Here is an 18,791-nt window from a genome sequence, read left to right on the forward strand (position 1 = left end):
TATATATATATATATTATATTTATTTTACACATATATATTATGTTATATTTATAAATGAATAATTTTAAAAGATTCAAACTATGGTAGTTAAATCATATGTCATATTATGTATCAAAAATCTTATTTACAATATCATGCATCATATTGTATGATACACCTTTTAAAAATTAAAATAATAAAATATTAAATTGACACATTATTATTTAAGAAAATATCACCAACACCCTTAATATTTTAAAATTTTTCATATATACTCCTAATACACTATCTTTTTCTCTAAAAAAGTGTATTAAATCTTATTAGTAATATATATAGTATCGTATAAGACGTTTACTGTATCATATTAATTTAATACACTTTATAATATATATCGTTTTTTATCTATATCGTATTATAAATAATATGTATCATATATTTTAGGATATTGATAACTATAGTTCAAATCGTAATTCAAACTAGACCAAACTATATTTTTTTAATTTGCTTTGGTTTAAAAATTTTTCAAACTATTTTTTTCAATTTAATTTGAAAATTTTGTCAAACTGTATTAAATCAGACTATGCAAACCCCTAATAAAAATGATTCTTGTTTTGATAGGATATTAATATATTTTAACATTTGTTCAAGTTGATAAGTTTGTGTTGGTCTAGGAGTCATTTTATGAGCTATATTAAATATTGCATCTTAAATTATTATTTAAGGCTAAATTATTTTCGTATTAAAATCTCAATCTAAGGCAAAATCCACCTAATAATATAAATGTGATTAATAATGTAGACAAATTTTGGAACTCCTTACGGATTCTTGATTGGTCTCGAGCTAAGTGTGATATAAGGTTTTATCTCTTTCATTAATAAAATTCAAAAAATTTATCGATATGAGAGGTGTTAAATCAAAATACATATATAGAAATTATTGTATGTCACAATGACATCAACAAAGTCGTTGTAACAATAGATGGAGGACCGAGAGGAGAGAGAATTTGAAGAGACATTGTGGGTCATTTTTTAATTTTTTAAATGAAATGATAATTTTTCTTTTTATTGTAGATTTTCTACTAAGTTTTAAGTGAAAAAAGTATGTGAAACTTTGTTTTTGGGTGAAACGTTTGGTGGGAAAATAAAATTCACCCTACTCTTAGGTTTAAGGGAATTTTGTAACCTCCCATGGTGGTTGGCTTTTCAAATGTTACCAAATAACAATTATTCCTAAATGAATAACTTATAAGAATCACCCATATTGACACATCCTGAAAATTTAGTCACATAAATATAATTAACTTAAAGCCATTGTTTTCTTTATTGTTGTAGTTGATCACCACTTATAATCTGAGCAGCCATGGTGGTTGTCTATGTTTATAATGGTAAAGAACAATATTAATAACAATTTGTGAAAATTAAATAAGATTAGGTATTGATTGAAATTGTAAAAAAATCACATATATCGCTAGTTGTTAGTGATACAAGTAATAGATCAAAGCAAAGTTCCCAATAATCTCACAATTTGTAAAGATATCGAATGATAAACAGTCACGAAATAAAAGATTAAGTCGAAATGAAGTTAAAGAGAAGAAATAATAAAATATTCAATGACTTTGTCTCCTACTATCATGTAAAAAGCAAAATAATAATTTTATCAGTTAATTTTATTAATGGTGTTAAATTTGGATTAAAAAAATATTATTTATATCATCAAAAGGTGAAAAAGTATCTTTGGACCAAACATTTGGGGGGGAAAATGTTATTCACTCTAAAGCAATAGGCTTCTAGGAGGTCAGCTTGCAAGTACTAAAATTGTACGCGTGTCATAACGGTGGAATGGGCTATGTGGCATTAACGTGTACTAATTTGTTTCTTGTAGGCCTGATAACTTATTGGAGATGGGCCAAAAATTTTAGCTCCGTTTCTTAGTCTACATAACATCATGCGAGAAGGAAGTGTGCTAGTGGAAATAGGCAATATTATACCTATCTATATATTTTATATAATTTAAATATATAAATAATATATTATAATAAATTAAATATTATTTTTATATTTAATTTAAAATTATTTAATTATAAAATAATTTATTATTTATATACTTAAATTATATATTAAAATATTATCATATAGTAATATTGTTTTTGATATAATTAAGATATGTGACATAGTTGTATAAATAAAAAGTAAAAAATAAAAATAAATGATGAAAATTCCTTTTTTTTTTTCATCAATCCTTGAAGCAGAGATAGTTACATGCCCTTAAATAAATAAATAAATTTTATATATAAATAATAATATATTATTATATAATTAAATATTATCTTATTTTTAATATTTAATTATTTAATTAAATAATTAAATATTATTATTTTATTTTATTTTTAATTTTTAACTATTTAATTATATAATTAAATAATTAAATATTATAAATAATAACTATTTAATATATTATTATTTATATACAAAAATTTGACAAATAACACTATTATTACATAAATAAATAAATAAAATCCCCAAGCCCAAAACTCTCCCCACTCCACTTCACTCCTAACAAAACCAATGAAACCCCAAGCAAACTTTCAAAACCTCAAAAAATCAAATCAAAATGCAAACATCTTCCATCTTTAACTCTCTCTCCTTTCTGCTTCTTCTTCTTCGGTTCTTTTCAGCTTTGGCCATCACTTCCCCACAAGACATCTCAGCTTTGAAAGCCTTCAAGACCGCCATCAAGCCAACTTCAATCCCTCCATGGTCCTGCTTAGCCTCCTGGGACTTCTCCACGGATCCATGTGCTCTCCCCCGCCGCACCCACTTCATTTGCGGCATCACCTGCTCTCCCGATTCCACTCGTGTCACCCAACTCACTCTCGATCCCGCCAGCTACTCTGGCCAACTCACCCCGCTTATTTCTCAGCTCACTCAACTCCTTATTCTTGACCTCGCTGACAACAATCTCTACGGTCCAATTCCATCTTCAATCTCCTCTCTTTCCAATCTTCAGACCTTAACTCTCCGATCCAACTCCTTCTCCGGTTCCGTTCCTGATTCCATAACCAAGCTCAAAACGCTTGACGCTTTAGATCTTTCACATAATTCTCTATCCGGGTTTCTCCCGAAAGGAACATATTTGATGTCGAGTTTGAGAAGACTCGATCTGAGTTACAACAAACTCACTGGTTCATTGCCAAAACTACCTTTCAATCTTCTGGAACTTGCTCTGAAGAACAATTCTTTATCCGGGGTTATCTCAAAATCATCCTTTGACGGTTTGTCTTTACTCGAAGTAGTTGAACTTAGTGAAAATTCATTCACCGGGACACTTCAATCTTGGTTCTTCCTTCTACCATCTATTCAACAGGTGAACTTGGCGAATAACAACTTGACAGGCTTGGAGATCTCGAAGCCTTTGAAAGGTAGCAGCGACTTAGTGGCGATTGATCTCGGGTTCAACAAAATCGAAGGGTACTTGCCTGTAAATTTGGCCGATTATCCGCTTTTGTCGTCTCTGTCAATGCGATACAACCGCTTACGCGGCAGCATCCCAATGCAATACAGTCAAAAGAAGTCCCTGAGGAGACTGTTCCTGGATGGGAATTTCTTGATCGGAAAACCGCCAACAGGGTTCTTCTCCGGTGAGATGGAAATATCCGGTAGCTTGGGGGATAATTGTCTCCAGGGATGTCCAGGTTCTTCTCAGCTGTGTAATCCTTCTCAGAAATCTTACTCTCTGTGTAAACAAGCTTATGGTGGAAAACTGAGGCCTTAGAGTCAGAATCTCAGTTAACATTAATTCTTGTGTTCCTAAAAAAAAAAGGAAAAATAATTTGTAAAGAAAGTTTTATCATAAGAAAATGAGACACAGGAAGTTGTAAAATTATGTATAATTCGATTAAGAGTGATTAAATTAGTCGTTTGATGATGCGATTCCTTCAACTTGAAGCTTTGTCGTTTTTGGAAGCTGAATGGAAAATAGTATTCTCAAAAAACGACAGAGGAGAGCGCAAAGGGGTGTCGTTTTCTTTGTGTTAGATTAATGATTTGCCTTGGATTCTTCTAGGAGTAGGAACTGATTATGTCAGGGAAAGCTATTATCAGATTGATTTATTTCATTTGTATGAGCTATGATGAGAGCATGATGCTTAAAATGTTGCAGTAACCAGCCATATACATGCTGGGTTTAGTTCAGAAGTTGTTAATTTCAACAATTAACGAGATTTATATGAACAAGTTAAGATTTTAATTTTAAAAAGACATGGTAGTTTCAAAGAAAAAGACAGCACAGGATCCTGTGCTGTCGGATTTGTCGGTACAAGTTTATGATTTTTCCTCTTCACTCACCATTTTAAGAGTACGTGCCACAAATTCCAAGTACTACTCCCTTGAAACGACAAACCAGGAAGCATAAATTCAAACCCCTGCTAATAGGGTTCGATTTCTGTTGGGTTTAAAAACTAGTTCTGTTATAATAAGAATAAAATTAGTTTTGTTTTGGTATATATTAAAATAATATTATTTTAATTATTTATTATTTAATTATAATATTAAATTAAATTTAAATTTAAATAATTTAGACGAGTTTCACTCAATTAAAATTGAGCCCTTTAATAAGAAGATCACGGAATGGTGATAACATCAAAGTTCGAGCCCACTAAAAAATATCTCTTTTCAAAGTAGCTTATACTTTTTTTTTTTAAATCCTTGTTTCCAATTTTTTAATTTTCGGTAAGTAAAGTTCATTAAAAATCACGTCTCCAGAGAGGAAAACAACTTAAGCTCGCCAATTAAGAAAAACGGGGACAGCCAACCAAGGAGGTAAAAAATGTTAAAAAAAAAAGCAAAAGTATGACAAGAACCACCGCTTATAGAATGGGAAGCATCGGATCGAAAAGGAGGACTGTAGTGAGGAACCGAGTTTTCTCCTCTTGAATGGCAATCCTTGTTTACATTGCTTTGGGCATTTTCTCAATATGAACAGTTTTGGAGCTGAAGATGGCGGCAGCGGCACATGATAGGGTAGCAGGAATATAAATAAATGCAGGCGGAGCTGTCCTCCACAGCGAGCGGAAAATATTGATTTCAGAAGTCTAAGATACCCCACTAAAGAGCCCTCTGTATATCAGCTGTCGGCAAGTCGGTATTGACTGTGCTCTGAAAACAAGGTAAGTCTCCAAATTGACACCTAAAATTGCACGTGATCTTGCCTAACCTAACCGACTCGTGTGCCCTAAACAGGAAAACGGAGTAGGCTCATTCACCATTAAATTATGGCGTAAATGGAAAAAAAAAAATGGCTTATATGGAAAAAAAAGTAAAATAAATTAAAAAAAAAAGTGGTTAGAGTAGCCCACTGGCTGATCTAAGCACGAAATGACTCTTAGTTAGATATGAAATGTTATATCAAAATTAGTCTAATATGACTTTGGATGACTCGTTACCATATCTAGATTTATACGAATCTTATTTGCATAAAGTTAGATAATTTAATATCCAATATAATTTTACTTTTTTCTACTACAATATGTGTTGTTGATGATATTTCTCCTCGTCAACTGATATATATAAATTAAAGTTTTGTGAAAAATAGGTTATAAATGTAGTAATGAAGTTTCAATAATAGATTCACTACAATAATGTGAAATAAATATAAACAAAAAAATTAGTTGCAAAATGATTTTTTAATATTGTTTGACTCATTGTTTGAAAACTTATATCTATACTGATAATATTAGTAAATCTAAAATAATACTTTAACAAAATAAATACAAAGATTAGAGAGAAAGTTTCTATAGAAGAACTTGGCTTCAAAAGAAAACCTTAAGAGTCGTTTGGTTCCAATTTTTTAAGATTATCTTAATAATCTATCTTTTATTCTCTTGTTTGATTTGTCAGTAATAAAAGATTACAGTAATCTTCTATTACCAATGCTGACGTGACAAGTAATATAGGTGGTAATCTGATTACCACTTTCACCTTAGGTATTTAAAGATTACCAAGGTAATCTTGATTTTATTATAATTATATTATTATTTATTAATTTTTTGAGATAAAAATAAATTTATTTTTAATTAATATGACAAATAATATAAAAAATATTTTAAAATAATTATATTTAAGGACATTTAAGTAAAATAATTTATTAGTAATTTTTTATTATCTTTAACCAAACACAATAATTATTTATATCTATCAAATTTTATCAAATATAGTAATCATTTATACCCAGTAATATTCTAAGTAATCTATCTTCAAAGTAATTTTTCTGTTTTGGTAATAAAATATTACCCAAACTAAACATCCCCTAAAAGGGATTGTTAGAGTTGAGTGTCTCGCTTATTCAATTAGGAAGAAGAGAATTAATTTTAACCTTGGATAAAATATTTAATATTTTAAGTATGAATAAGGTCTCTAATATCGATTTGAGTTTTTCTTATGTCCCCCATTTTTCCTTTAAATTTACAAGATTTAAAAAATTGTTTATAATATTATCAATTACAATTCAAAATTGAAACTATTAAAATAGTAAGTTATCACTTTTCACTATGAACATATGATATGAAAAGAGTGTCAACTAGTGAAATGTGTTCTATAATTAAAAAACATCTATACATGAGATACTATTTCTATAAACTGTCACTTCTCAAAGAGGGACCTTAAAGATTAAAAAATACTGTACAATAATTATTTTTTTATTTTTAAAATGTCAAAAAGACTTCGAAAACCTCTTTTATTGTTTGCTTGATTCGATTTAGAAACAAGAAGATCTTTGTAATAAGGACTCTTTAGTTAGTAAAATCATTGCGTTATTTCACTTTTTCATAAAACTTGATTGGTCAAACATTTTCACTTTGAAATGATGTGGCTGTGAAAAAGGGAAAATGACTTACATTTGTTTCTTACCTTTTTTTATACTGACTTGTATTATAATATTGGTTTTTTGAAGAGACAACTGTTGAGCATTCATATTATTTAACAACAAATAAGATATACTTTAGGAGCATATAAATAAATTTATTATAAGCTAGAAGATAAGGCTGTTAGAAGACCAAAGCATCCTGAAAAGGATTGCTTTGAATTCCTACCTAAGCATGTAATTGGCCCAACTCAAATCTCAATGTGCCAAATTCCAGCTGCCAAGATGCTTCCTCTTTAACATTAAAGAATAAACACTATATTCAATGAACATCATCTACATTGTTTATATATTTTTGATAATGGCTCTCACCTCTGATTGGCTCGAGATAAAGCTTAAACAAGCAAAATCCAGACATGATTTTTCTACCTTATAGCAACTTGCTTTAAGAAAACCCAACCCAACTACACAGGAAAGCAAAATCATTAGCAATGTTTGAAAAGGTCCTTAAAATCACGACCAATCTCACATCATCCCAGTTCAAAATTAATCTCCCATGTCTCTTTTTCTTTAAAACCGCTTGTTGCCAAATTAAACTTGAAAGTGAAGACCTCAATGCAGGCTGCAGACCGTAACTTGTTTATCTTTCTCTAATAGAAGGTAATTGCAGATGCATATGGTAACTGACCAAAAGGAAATGAAAGAATTTGCAAGTGGCTTGCAGCATGAAGATCTGAGGAATCAAAAAAATGCTCAACGAAATATGAAATGTAAATAATTGATATCATATCATGGAAACTTTCAAAGGGAAGACAATATTTCGAACAAAAATTGGAAAGCTTCTGCACAGAGTGTATGAATATTTTCACTACACAATGGTGAACCTATAATCTGCATTCAGTCATAAATGTACGAATATATACATGGACAGGTGATTCCTTAGAATTACATATTTTAGGAGATCAAACTGTATTCACCGTGTCTGCAAGGCAGCGGAGTATGCATCCCAAACCAGCTCTTTCTGTCAGCTTAGCATGTATTCGTAGGCATTGGTCACAAGTGGGCCGATCTCCTGTAGACAAACCCCTATAGAGGTACCTGTAAATTGTGCCAAGCTTCTGAAATTATTACAATCCTAAATCAATTTACAACATTGAACAACACAATAGTTAAGAGGTGTGCATGGTCCGGTTTGAAATAATTTGCAAACCAAATCAATAATAAAGTTTTTAATATCTCAAACCAAACCAATCTGGAAAATTCCAGTTTGGCCCTAGTTTGGGCTTCTTAATGGACTTTTTGCAATTTTGTTAAATATGGTCCTAAATATAAAAAAATTGGTATTTTCAAACATTAATTTCAATATTCTAATAACAATGAAGTTTAAATCTACTTCAAATACATTGATTATAATTAAAAAAATATGTTAGAACTGGATTAGAGTAAGGGGTAACAATCGGAAGGTGTAAGTGCTCATTGCAAATAATTTCCCTTAAAGATAAATAAAAATCTTCACTCGTTGCTCTACTTTGCCTAAACCCACAACACTCAAGGTAAACAATTAACTTCCTCATTTCCTTTCTGATGAATCTCCGCTATGACCACTCATGCATTTTTCTCTTCTCCATCCAACAATCTCTCTATTTCCTTCTATATCTAAATTCACACAAACACTCTACATTCACCAACCACTAAAACTCCGTTGCTCAATTGTCGAGGAGTTCACCATTTCTCCATCAAAGCCCAGCCCCAATCTAAATGCCGATAGTTCAGCCACCATGGATGTTATTGTTAGAGGTGGAATCAATGGTCTTTGCATTGCTCAGGCTAGAGATTGTGTTGGTGGCAACATCACCACCCTTGTGAGTGACAAATATCTATGTGAAGAAAGGAGAGGCTAAGTTTTGAATTCAATTTATGGTTTGTGGGATGGCACATGAATAGATAAAATGAGAGAGGTTTTACAGTTTGCTGGTTTGGCCAAAATTCATGCTAAAATGGTCCAAACCGCAAACCATAAACTGGGGTTTGCAAGTAGACCAAACAGAATAGGATCGTTGGGTTTCCTAGGCCAGACCAAACCACAAGTTCCGAACTGTGGAGTCCGGTTTTTTGGTTTGGAACAAATTATGAACACCCCTAAATACAATCCAATAAAACCCGAAAAATTCTAGAAAGGTCCTCTATTGGGTATGTTATAGCAAGGGTCATTGTATACTTTTAATGTCTCTCTAAAATTGAAATACAAGATGAAGTGGACAGCCATATCCACCAGAATCCTAGCTCTATGAAGGATCATATATTTGTTTCTATAATGAAAGAATCAAAATCACACATGCTCCTAGTGATTCTTCCACTACCTGATTTTCTAGACTGCACCCAACTATATTGAAATCCTAACTCTTCACACCACCACAAACTGAGAGCCAAAACAACCTAGCCAACTCTTCCCAAAAGCACACTACATTGCACAATTAGGTCCAAATACAACAAAGAAATACAAGACAGAATCATACTTACCCCTGTGTTTGATTAACAAAGAATAGATTTTTGCATTGGCTTCTGGCAAAGAAATAATGCTAATATTCCTTGTCTGATTACAATATTTCACCAGCTCATACAAGAAGTAAAATTTCATATGAGGCACCCTTTTTTGGCAAACTCAAGACGATAATAGTAAATACTATGCAATGGAATAAATCTACAAAAGCACAAACGTGGCTACCACAACAATAGTGGCAATGTTATTTCATATACCCGTGACTTGATCATAGAACATACATAAAAGAATAAGATTCCCAGTAGCCAAGCCAAGCAAAGAAGAGTACAAAATAGAAGATACTACAGCCTGAATTAGCAACAAAAGTATTAGAGCAGCTATAGAAACTACATAGACAAAACAGAGAGACTAAACTTACAGCAAAAGCATAATTAAAAGAGTAAAAGAGATTAAACAAAATTAAGAAAGGAAAGGACCTACTTCATGAGAATATCATAGTACTCAGGATCCAAAGAAGAGAACATGCCATCCACATCTTTTATAGCCATAATAGCTCTATGAACCACTATCCAATTAGCTGACTGCAAAATCAAACACCCAATTCAACCCAAGAATGAAAATCATAATTAAAAAAAAAAAAAATTGCACCAAAGGGAAAGAAAGGAAATGTAGAGAACCTTGCACCGCTCGTCTTGAGTCTTGGGAGGTGAGCCTTCGAGGGCAGTTTTAAGTGCCTCTACCGGTTTAAATCTAATTTTGAAAATCCAATATCAGTGTTGGGTGGTGGGGGGTGGGGGGAGGGGGAACGTATTATATCTTAAAAAGCCGATAGAGTAAAAAGGTTAAAAAGATGTACTGCTTCAATAAGCTTTCGATCTTGCGAGATTTATGTTCAATTCTCGTGATAATAGCCTCTGCATTGTCCGCTTCAACAAATGCCTCTGCTCCCGCCATGCTTTTTTTCTGCTTTCAAATCACACCATCTTAAATGGCGAATGATAAATACCACTACTAATAACAATTTGGCAGCTAGACAAATCCCTCGACCACAAATTCCCCAATTAAATCATCAAAACGTATCACAATACTTCTTAAAATCGAACACTTTATATACAACACAAATTTAACGAAGAAAAAAAATAGTTTAAGCACCGGAAGATACTCATACCTAAGATTGGACGATTTTGGGCTGCTTCTTGATCTCTTTGAAAGAAAATGCGTAAGATTCAAAATTGGAATTTAATTTAGAGAGCTTAGCCAATTTGAAAATGTTTCAAGAATTGCCAGCGAAAGTAGGGCTTTTTGGAGATACGAAGTCAGAGTCTGTCTTTGTAAAATTAGCCACTTGCACGGTGACGATACAGGGGAAAAATACAGACCACCAAAACTTGAAATTCGACGACTAACCAAATTATAAACGAAAGTACAGTATGATACTGGAATATCCAATAACTTACAATTCCATACAGAGCAGCCTTCAATTTTATACTACTGAAGGGTATTTTAGTCTTTATAGGTAAGTTTGGGTTATTTCTCATATTTGTGGATAAGCTTGTACCTCCGAACAACGACCAGCGAAAAACCCCGCCGTTTGGTTTTGGAATAAACCCTAATCTTTTCTAACTCCTCAGACTAATTTCTTCGATCTCACTCCAACCTTGCGAAAATGGGAAAATCTAGTTCTAGGTAATTTTTCACAAAGTTTTGTGGATTTTTAGAAAGCTTGTGGTTTCATTTGCCGCCAGATAAAACTTGCTTAGCATGCTTTTAATTTTTTATTTTTCATATGAATGTTTGATGCAGAGCCGAATCATCAAGTAAAGCCGACCGTAAATTCGAGAAGAAAGTCGAGTTTTATGCCAGTAAATTTGAATTCTTCATCTTGTTTATTTGTAATGTAAAGTGTGCTTTATTCTCGCATGATTGCGGCATATTTCCTTCTCTTGTTAGAAATTTACTGAAACTCATTTGATTTTAAATGAAACACTACGCATTGAGTGCTTTAATATTATATGTTAGTATACTGAAGTAAAAGCAGTCTTCTAATATTATGGCTTTCATTGAGTAAAGTTATCTTTTTGGTGTAGAGGTTAGAGATACTGTTGCTTCCTTGACTGCCAAAAAGGTTATTACGAAGGTGATTATCTTTCAAATTCTGTTTCTTTGTTTATCCTTCTTATTGTAATTACTTTGATCTTGTAATCTTGTGTTTGTTAAGGATTCACCACTCTTCTGATTGGGGAGTTCCAGTCGTTGCATCTGTATGGAAACTGAACGTTAAAGCTTTATGCCAACACAATAGCATGAAAATGCTTAACTTATGATGATGTAGAGAAGATACCATGTTGTGTTGTAAATCTAATAAAGTCCCCGATAATCTTAGTATTCTTTCTTTCTTTCTTTTTTTACTTTTTTTTTTTTTCAATTGCTGAATTTGTTACTTACTGAGGGAAATTCAGGGGGATGAATATAATATGTTTGCACTCTTTGAAGTCTGGAATTTGAAGCTTCTTGCAGCACCCCTTCATAACCAGTTTAATGGTGGTTAGCTTTGGCATTATGTTGATTTGTAGAATTATTCTGTCATGTAAACATCATGGTTGTTTATGTGTATTTTTATCTTTGAACGATGTAGCATGCTTTTCTATATGACTAATTTCGTATATTTTGCTCTATCGAAAGACTTCTGCTTCACATCATTACCTTCATGACTACCAGTAGTTTGCTAAAAAAATATGTTGTGTTTAAACAGAAGAAGAAGCTTAGAAGCCGACAGAAGAAATTGAAAGCTTATGACCTCTCCACTCTCTCAGAGTTCCTTCCTGAACTGAAATCTTCTCAGCAACCAGCTGCCACAGCTGATCTCAAGCTGAATTGCAAGTCTAGGCAAAAGATGATGTGTGCGCTTCAATTCATGCTTTATAATGTTGTTATTTGGTTTTACTTTACTACTGCACATGCATCTTTTTATCGTGACTTTGATTAATGTACATTGGATCAGATTGAAGGAACAGAAACAGTTGAGTACGGTTCTAAACCATCCCGCTTTCCAGGTGGATCCACTGGCTGCCATTCATCAACACTTGGAGAGCACACAACCCGTTTCAGAAGAAAAACCAAAGAAAAAGACAAATAAAACTGCGAGGAAGAAGAAAAAGGGGGATAGGTCAAAGACTTCGTCTGGACCTAAATCTATGGATTTCTGACTTTGAGGTGTGGACTTTCATGAGCCAAACTCCTTCGTATTTGGTTGTGAAAAGGTTGCACTGATCAATTTTTGTATATTATTGACCTTATATGTCAGACTTATCAAAACTAGTATCATGATTTGCTCAATTCTAGAGAAGCTTTCAGTTGTCAATCGGTATCTCTATCCTGCTGGACTGACAGTGGAGAAGAATATATGAATGCAATTTCTTTTTGCAGCCCCACGATATTTTCAACACATTGCATTTTATGTAAGCTGGTTCCCTAATCTTTTGCATCAAATTTGACCGAGTCAAATGCTCCGAAACTAGAAACTTCAAGATCTTAGTTTGAACTCCACAATTCTAAATACAGTAAGTCTGGAGAAATTGTAATTCCAGGAACATGGTCATTGTTTTTTAAGCTGGGATTGTCCACGATTAAAATGATATCACTTGCTTCTGTTTTCAGAAAACTTGTAAAATTTAGGCTCTTTTTCTATTTTCTCAACCAACTTAGGTAGTTCACTCACTGTGTGCAAAGATTGAAATGACATAACTATTGTTAAATATGGGTCCTGGCAGTGGCAACAATGGGAGAGAACAATAGAAAAGACCATGTACACATGTACAGATAACATGCCAGCCTTCCAGTCCTATGTCAGATCTCATATAAGGTCCTCCTCTGCATCAATTTCGTCATTGACTAGCATTATTCTTAATCAGATACAATTACATCTTTAAAATCTTAGATGAGTGCATTTTTGTATGCTGGTTGTTAAAAATCTTAATATAGATTATTCTGTAATCCCTGCTTAATCAACTAAACTAGTTTGCACAAAGGGCTGCTTCTGTTTTACAAGCTTGGTTGATCAACACAGGGATCAGCAATTGCCTTAGAACTTCATTTGTGCCAGATTTCCAGAGTTTATAAACCGTGAAATTTATTAAGAATTCATTATACATTAAGGCCTTATTTAAGTGGTTGAATTCTCGGCTATCCTTATGCCCTTCTGCTTTGTTGGAGAAACCAGGATCGAGTTTATTTTTTTGCCTTCACTGAGATATTGTTAGAAGGCCTATGAAGTGGTACATTAAGGCGTTATTTAAGTGCTAGAATTTGAAGCCATCCTTACGAATCCCCTTCTTTGTTGTAGAAACTAGAAATAAGCTATCAATTTGCCTTCACTGAGACACTAGTGGATGGCCATGTAAGTCGTAGATTTTGAATATCCTCATCAATCCCTTCATTTTCGTAGAGAAACTTGGATTGAGCTGTTATGCATCCCTTACTGTGATATTGTTGCATAGCCAATCGAGTCCCTCATAAAGTCCTTGGCCGGAGGTTGCGGAAGTACTCTGGATATACCTTTACAAGATAACAAAAAAACAGCCATCACCCAATCTATTTTTGGTATTGTCTGACAATTGGAAGTTTGTAGAAGGAAAAGTTTACCAGCGACGTTGACCAAGAGAATAAAGCCCAAGTTTATCAGCAACCTCAGAAGCAGGCATAGCATCTGGAAAATCTTGCTTGTTGGCAAAGACAAGAACTGATGCATTGCTTAGCTCATTCTGCAAAATGGGAACAAATGGCATGTCTTTCTGTTTAAATAAAATTACAAAAAATACATAACAGCCTGTTCATGTATTGACAAATGAAAAGTTGATTTTTACAATACTGAGTACTGACATCATCCAGAATCCGATGGAGCTCATTGCGGGCTTCTGAGATTCTTTCTCTATCATGACTATCCACTACAAAGATAAGTCCTTGAATGTTCTGAAAGTAATGTCTCCATAGCGACCGAATCTGTTGAATAAATTGGAAGAAGATGTACCTCCATTAGCTATGATATTACTTACCTCATTCACTAGATATCAAACTACAAGGTATTTTCTTTCCCACAAAGGAAATGCAACCACAATTACATTGCAATCAGTATAATAATATAAACCAAAGTGTTCAGCCTGTTTTAAGAGGAAATCAAACAATTTTGACAAAACTAACCTTTTGATGATCTTAAACATTAAATATCGGCATTTTTCTTTTTTATTTCTTAACTTTTTTGTGGCTTGTACATTTCTTTCAAACTTCAGATTACCTATAGTCCAAATACTATTGAAATCTGGTTAACTACTGGATCAAAAGTTTATATCTATATAATGAAGCAAAAGATGAAATTAGCATAGTACCTGACTTTGGCCTCCTACATCCCAGACAGAGAAGCATATGTTTTTGTATTCTACCGTTTCTACATTAAAACCTGGCACAGAAGCATTGAACCAGATTAGATGGGACGGTTCAAAACTAACGAATTTTTAAGGAAATCTTTCTCGGGAGAACATCTTAAAATCACAATTACTTGAATATGCGGAGCCTATATTCACAATGAGTTAATAGCACACGAAATTGTTCTCTCTTCGACCATTATTTGTTGTTTATTTATGATATTCAGTTGTTTTCTATCCCTGCAATAAAGTTGAGTCTTAATCTTCAACTATTAATGTCATGGAATACTAAAGATGGTAATTTCGATTTGAATATAGAACCTCCGACCCTCTTAGACTCTAACAGAAAGAGGAAGGAGACGAAGATGAAAAAAATCTTAACAATCAGGGACGGAGATACATGTGTCTCGTCTCTGCCTTGCCCCGTCTCCATCCCCATCCCTGTTCTTGTCCCCATCTCCATCTTCATCCCTTTATATTAATATTTTCACTTAAAATACTAACATATGTTTATAGTTTTAAATTATTTATATCTTTCAAATTTATTTATATTTTTGTTAGGGATATTGAGGTGATTAATATATGATATTTTTGACTTTGAAATAATAGGTTGGTTTTAATTTTATTTAATTTTTTATTTAATATATTTATTTTGTGTTTAGATGGTAACGGAATGAGATTTTTCCCTGTAGGTATGGGGAAGAGATTTTTTCCCACAAGAATGGGGAGAGAATTTTTCTTCGTGAGAAGGGGATGAGAAATTCTTGTCATCCCCGTAACAGGGAATGGACAAGGGATAGAGCTTGATATTTCTTGCGGAGACGGAGATATCAATCCCCTTGCCGCCCCTCCTCGTTGTTATCCCTATGGAATACCCTTAGTTTTCCTATGGGGATGAGCTGGAAATAAGGATTGATATCCTCTATGAGGATAGGAACAAGGATATCAATCCCCTCCCCGCCTCTCCCCATTGTCATCCCTATGGAATACCCTTAAAGTTTTCCAACATGAGCATCTTAGATACCGAACAAAGAGAGAAATGAAAAACTAACAAAAGAGAAGCCAAAAAAATTATTAAAATCAAGAGTCTATAGGCATATACCGACTGTTGGTACAGTTGCAACAATTTCTCCAAGCTTCAACTTGTATAGAATGGTTGTCTTCCCAGAAGCATCAAGACCCACCATCAGAATTCTTATGTTACTCTGGTGAAAGAACCTTTTTGTAAGTCGAGATATATGTTTACCCATACCACAATTACTCCAGTCAATAAACAAGAAGAAAGATATCAAGTGATGAACAACTTTATTCACGAAGAAACATCAAATTTTATGTTTCCTGTAGAACATTCTATCCAGGGTTATAAAGATATAATGAAAGAAATATCTTAAGTTCCAAGTAAATACCACCAAGGTAATGCGTTAATAGAAAAGAATAAGTTCTGAAAGAAGTAAAGAATGATTTTCCTTTTGTTTTTTCTGACTACTAAAGTAGTTGTTTCCGCACCCAGGAAACTTTTCAACTCAATAGCAGAAACAGTGAGATTCTCTCTGCTGTACTGCTATGAAAAGAATAGATTGAACTTCTAGAAAAGCAGGGTTACAATTGTCCAGGCATCAGACAAAGACTGACTAAAAAGATCGCCCCAGAAAGCACCATGAACGATGCTCCCACTAGCTGATTGCTACCAGATCACCGTCAAAGCCAAAACCAATATAAACAAATTGTTACATCATGAAACAATATCACTTGCTTATTCTCACTCAGACCAGTTTTGCTTTTATATATGAAACATATGTCAGGTATATTTAAGGAGAGAAAAACTGCATATAAATCCTTCACATAAATTAAAATTAGTACATTTTCAAACATTGAGATTGAGAGAAAGTTACACTTAAATGAACAAAAAATGTAATTATATGTAGCTTCAATCATGCTTTACAAACATCAAGTGTGATCAATTTTTTGAGGCAGATTGGAAGATGAATACAGCAGTCAAAACACCAACTAATGCTGTAACTCCTAAGGCTGCTGTAGGCAAGGGTGTTGTGAGCCCGAAATTCTGCAGAACATAAAATCAACATGGATGTAGTGAGATAAATTGCTCAAAAGTATTTTTATGTTCTTTTTAGTTGAGTGTGAGTTGAGTTGGGAACTGTGTTATATCCAGGCAAGGATTTGAAATTAACATAGCTTTGGATTACATCAATCATTTTACTCAGGCGTAGACCCATCAATCCCTTGTTCTCCTCCCTACCGACACTCACTCAACTTGAGTTATCTGAGTTTTACATACACTAGTTGAGTGCAGAATATGCCAATCAATCAAAGACACATGCTAAGAGTTTCCAGGAACATTTGGAAGCGGCCCAGCCTAGGCCTTTCCAAGACTATACAGGAAACTGAAATTGCTTGTATGATTCCACTCAGGTATGTTGAAACCATTAGTGTTGAAGGCATTTTTTTTTTTAACAGGAAAATATTTCAAATTATTTGTGTAGCACATCATATTAACCTTCAGCTGTATCATGGCTCATTAACTCGGTGATCAATACTGATACTTAAAATCAGGTTTTCACCTAGAAAGTATCATCTATGCTCAGACTAGGATGACAGAGACATGCCATACCTCCAAAAGTCCCTTGCCTGTTGCTATTTCAACACTAATGGCCACTGCAAAGCCCACCATTGCAAGCCGACCTAGCCATACATCCAACCTGTTGTCCCCCTGGGTATTTTGCTCACATCTCACTGAAACTGGAGTAGCTTTGCATGAACGATTCCTTCGGTGAGAAATTCTCCATGCTATTGAAAATGAGAGCAAGCATCAAACATCACGGCTATAATTCTTGGCAAACAAATCAAACATGGAAAATGGAAGCAAGAATCAAAGAGTATTAGACATGCATGATATTGATTGTTTCATGGATAACCAGACCAACTAGAGTAATGCCAGATTCTTTTGTACACAGCTTTGGGGGATATTTGGAGAAACTGTCAACACAATCAAAACCCGTCTACTCTAGGTTTTATGTCATGGTTTAATCACAATGCATTGATATTGTAAAACAAGAAACCCCTGGGACTTAATGAGAAAAATGAGTGTGATTACGCAGCAAAATGGAATCTGACAACGCTAAGGGTAGTTGCTCAAGTTGTATATGTGGTTAGGCTCATTCAGTAATGTTCCTGCATAAGTATGCATCAAACCAAACAGATATAGTCTGCTCTTGACCTAGTGTAGAAGAAATTTACTAAGAGGAGTAGAGCTTATAAACTGAACCTAGACTATATTCGCCAGTGATTTGAGATTGACACATTCACATGCTCAATTTTCATCAACGACCTTACATTTTTCTTTTAACTTTTATGAAATTTCAGAGGACAATAATCGAAAACCCATTTATGTCTATTTCCAAATTTAATGGAGCCTCCAAACTTTAACTTAACCTTAAGAGAGGTAAATGTAAATGAACTTGAACTTAAGCTAAATAAAGATTTTCGTCCCCAAATTTCCTTACATGCCAATATAAATAGATATTAAACAGTTATGAAAATACTTCATATTATGAATATGGGGAGACAGAAGCAGGTGACATACAAAGCGGAGAACCAGTGGCAAAGGTAGTTCCGATTCTTGCAAGATTCGAAGTCGGTAATAGAGAGCTGCTATGAGTTCTTGGTGAGCTCAAAGCAAAAGCATCTGCAACATAAAAAACCCTTGACTTTGGGGTTAATGCAACCGTTAAAAAAAAAAGAGACAGAGACATACAAGCCTACCATGAATGGAGAGGGAAAGAGAAGCCACAGTAATTGTATGTTCCATTCAGTTAGAGAAAGAAAGAGAGAGAGAGAGAGAGAGAAGAGGTTGCCGAAATGGCTCCACGCCACACCGGCTTTCGATTTCTATCGACTCTGTTCGTCATTACCAGACATTCGAACGACTTTTAAAACTGACACGTGTCCTATTCCGTTGCTTTTCAATTTCGATTTATTGTCTGTTTAATTAATCAGAAAATACATGGAAGGCGTTAGTAGT

General features: G+C 33.6%; 5 protein-coding genes across 6 annotated transcripts; 2 read left to right on the top strand and 3 right to left on the bottom strand.

Moving 5' to 3' along the window:
- The first annotated feature begins 2,516 nt into the window (after positions 1–2,516).
- LOC123213463 (probable LRR receptor-like serine/threonine-protein kinase IRK) lies at positions 2,517–3,918 on the top strand. The gene has a single exon (XM_044632898.1). It carries the CDS (start codon positions 2,591–2,593, stop codon positions 3,749–3,751), a length of 1,161 nt encoding a protein of 386 aa, XP_044488833.1. The 5' UTR covers positions 2,517–2,590; the 3' UTR covers positions 3,752–3,918.
- A 3,212-nt stretch (positions 3,919–7,130) lies between these two features.
- LOC123214708 (actin-related protein 2/3 complex subunit 5A) lies at positions 7,131–10,788 on the bottom strand. 2 transcript variants are annotated; one of them, XM_044634661.1, is made up of 6 exons: positions 10,504–10,788; positions 10,192–10,298; positions 10,013–10,085; positions 9,816–9,916; positions 7,813–7,933; positions 7,131–7,568 (listed from the first exon to the last, which is right to left on the bottom strand). In XM_044634661.1, the coding sequence occupies exons 2-6, from the start codon at positions 10,287–10,289 to the stop codon at positions 7,476–7,478; spliced, it is 486 nt and encodes a 161-aa protein (XP_044490596.1). In that variant the 5' UTR covers positions 10,290–10,298; positions 10,504–10,788; the 3' UTR covers positions 7,131–7,475. The 2 variants fall into 2 exon arrangements, with proteins under 2 accessions (XP_044490596.1, XP_044490597.1); XM_044634662.1 differs by lacking the exon at positions 7,131–7,568 and having other exon boundaries at positions 7,598–7,933.
- A 78-nt stretch (positions 10,789–10,866) lies between these two features.
- LOC123214709 lies at positions 10,867–12,766 on the top strand. Its single transcript, XM_044634663.1, has 5 exons — positions 10,867–11,021; positions 11,139–11,197; positions 11,423–11,472; positions 12,088–12,233; positions 12,337–12,766. The coding sequence occupies exons 1-5, from the start codon at positions 11,002–11,004 to the stop codon at positions 12,539–12,541; spliced, it is 480 nt and encodes a 159-aa protein (XP_044490598.1). The 5' UTR covers positions 10,867–11,001; the 3' UTR covers positions 12,542–12,766.
- A 689-nt stretch (positions 12,767–13,455) lies between these two features.
- On the bottom strand, positions 13,456–16,106 carry LOC123213915 (ADP-ribosylation factor 1-like). Its single transcript, XM_044633542.1, has 5 exons — positions 15,855–16,106; positions 14,717–14,787; positions 14,214–14,333; positions 13,977–14,095; positions 13,456–13,889 (listed from the first exon to the last, which is right to left on the bottom strand). The coding sequence occupies exons 1-5, from the start codon at positions 16,000–16,002 to the stop codon at positions 13,799–13,801; spliced, it is 549 nt and encodes a 182-aa protein (XP_044489477.1). The 5' UTR covers positions 16,003–16,106; the 3' UTR covers positions 13,456–13,798.
- A 449-nt stretch (positions 16,107–16,555) lies between these two features.
- LOC123213916 (stress enhanced protein 1, chloroplastic-like) lies at positions 16,556–18,715 on the bottom strand. The gene is made up of 4 exons (XM_044633543.1): positions 18,533–18,715; positions 18,354–18,455; positions 17,382–17,557; positions 16,556–16,814 (listed from the first exon to the last, which is right to left on the bottom strand). The coding sequence occupies exons 1-4, from the start codon at positions 18,576–18,578 to the stop codon at positions 16,710–16,712; spliced, it is 429 nt and encodes a 142-aa protein (XP_044489478.1). The 5' UTR covers positions 18,579–18,715; the 3' UTR covers positions 16,556–16,709.
- Between the last annotated feature and the right edge of the window lie 76 nt (positions 18,716–18,791).

The sequence above is a fragment of the Mangifera indica genome, chromosome 4 (genome assembly GCF_011075055.1).
Source record: "Mangifera indica cultivar Alphonso chromosome 4, CATAS_Mindica_2.1, whole genome shotgun sequence".
NCBI classification, from domain to species: domain Eukaryota; kingdom Viridiplantae; phylum Streptophyta; class Magnoliopsida; order Sapindales; family Anacardiaceae; genus Mangifera; species Mangifera indica.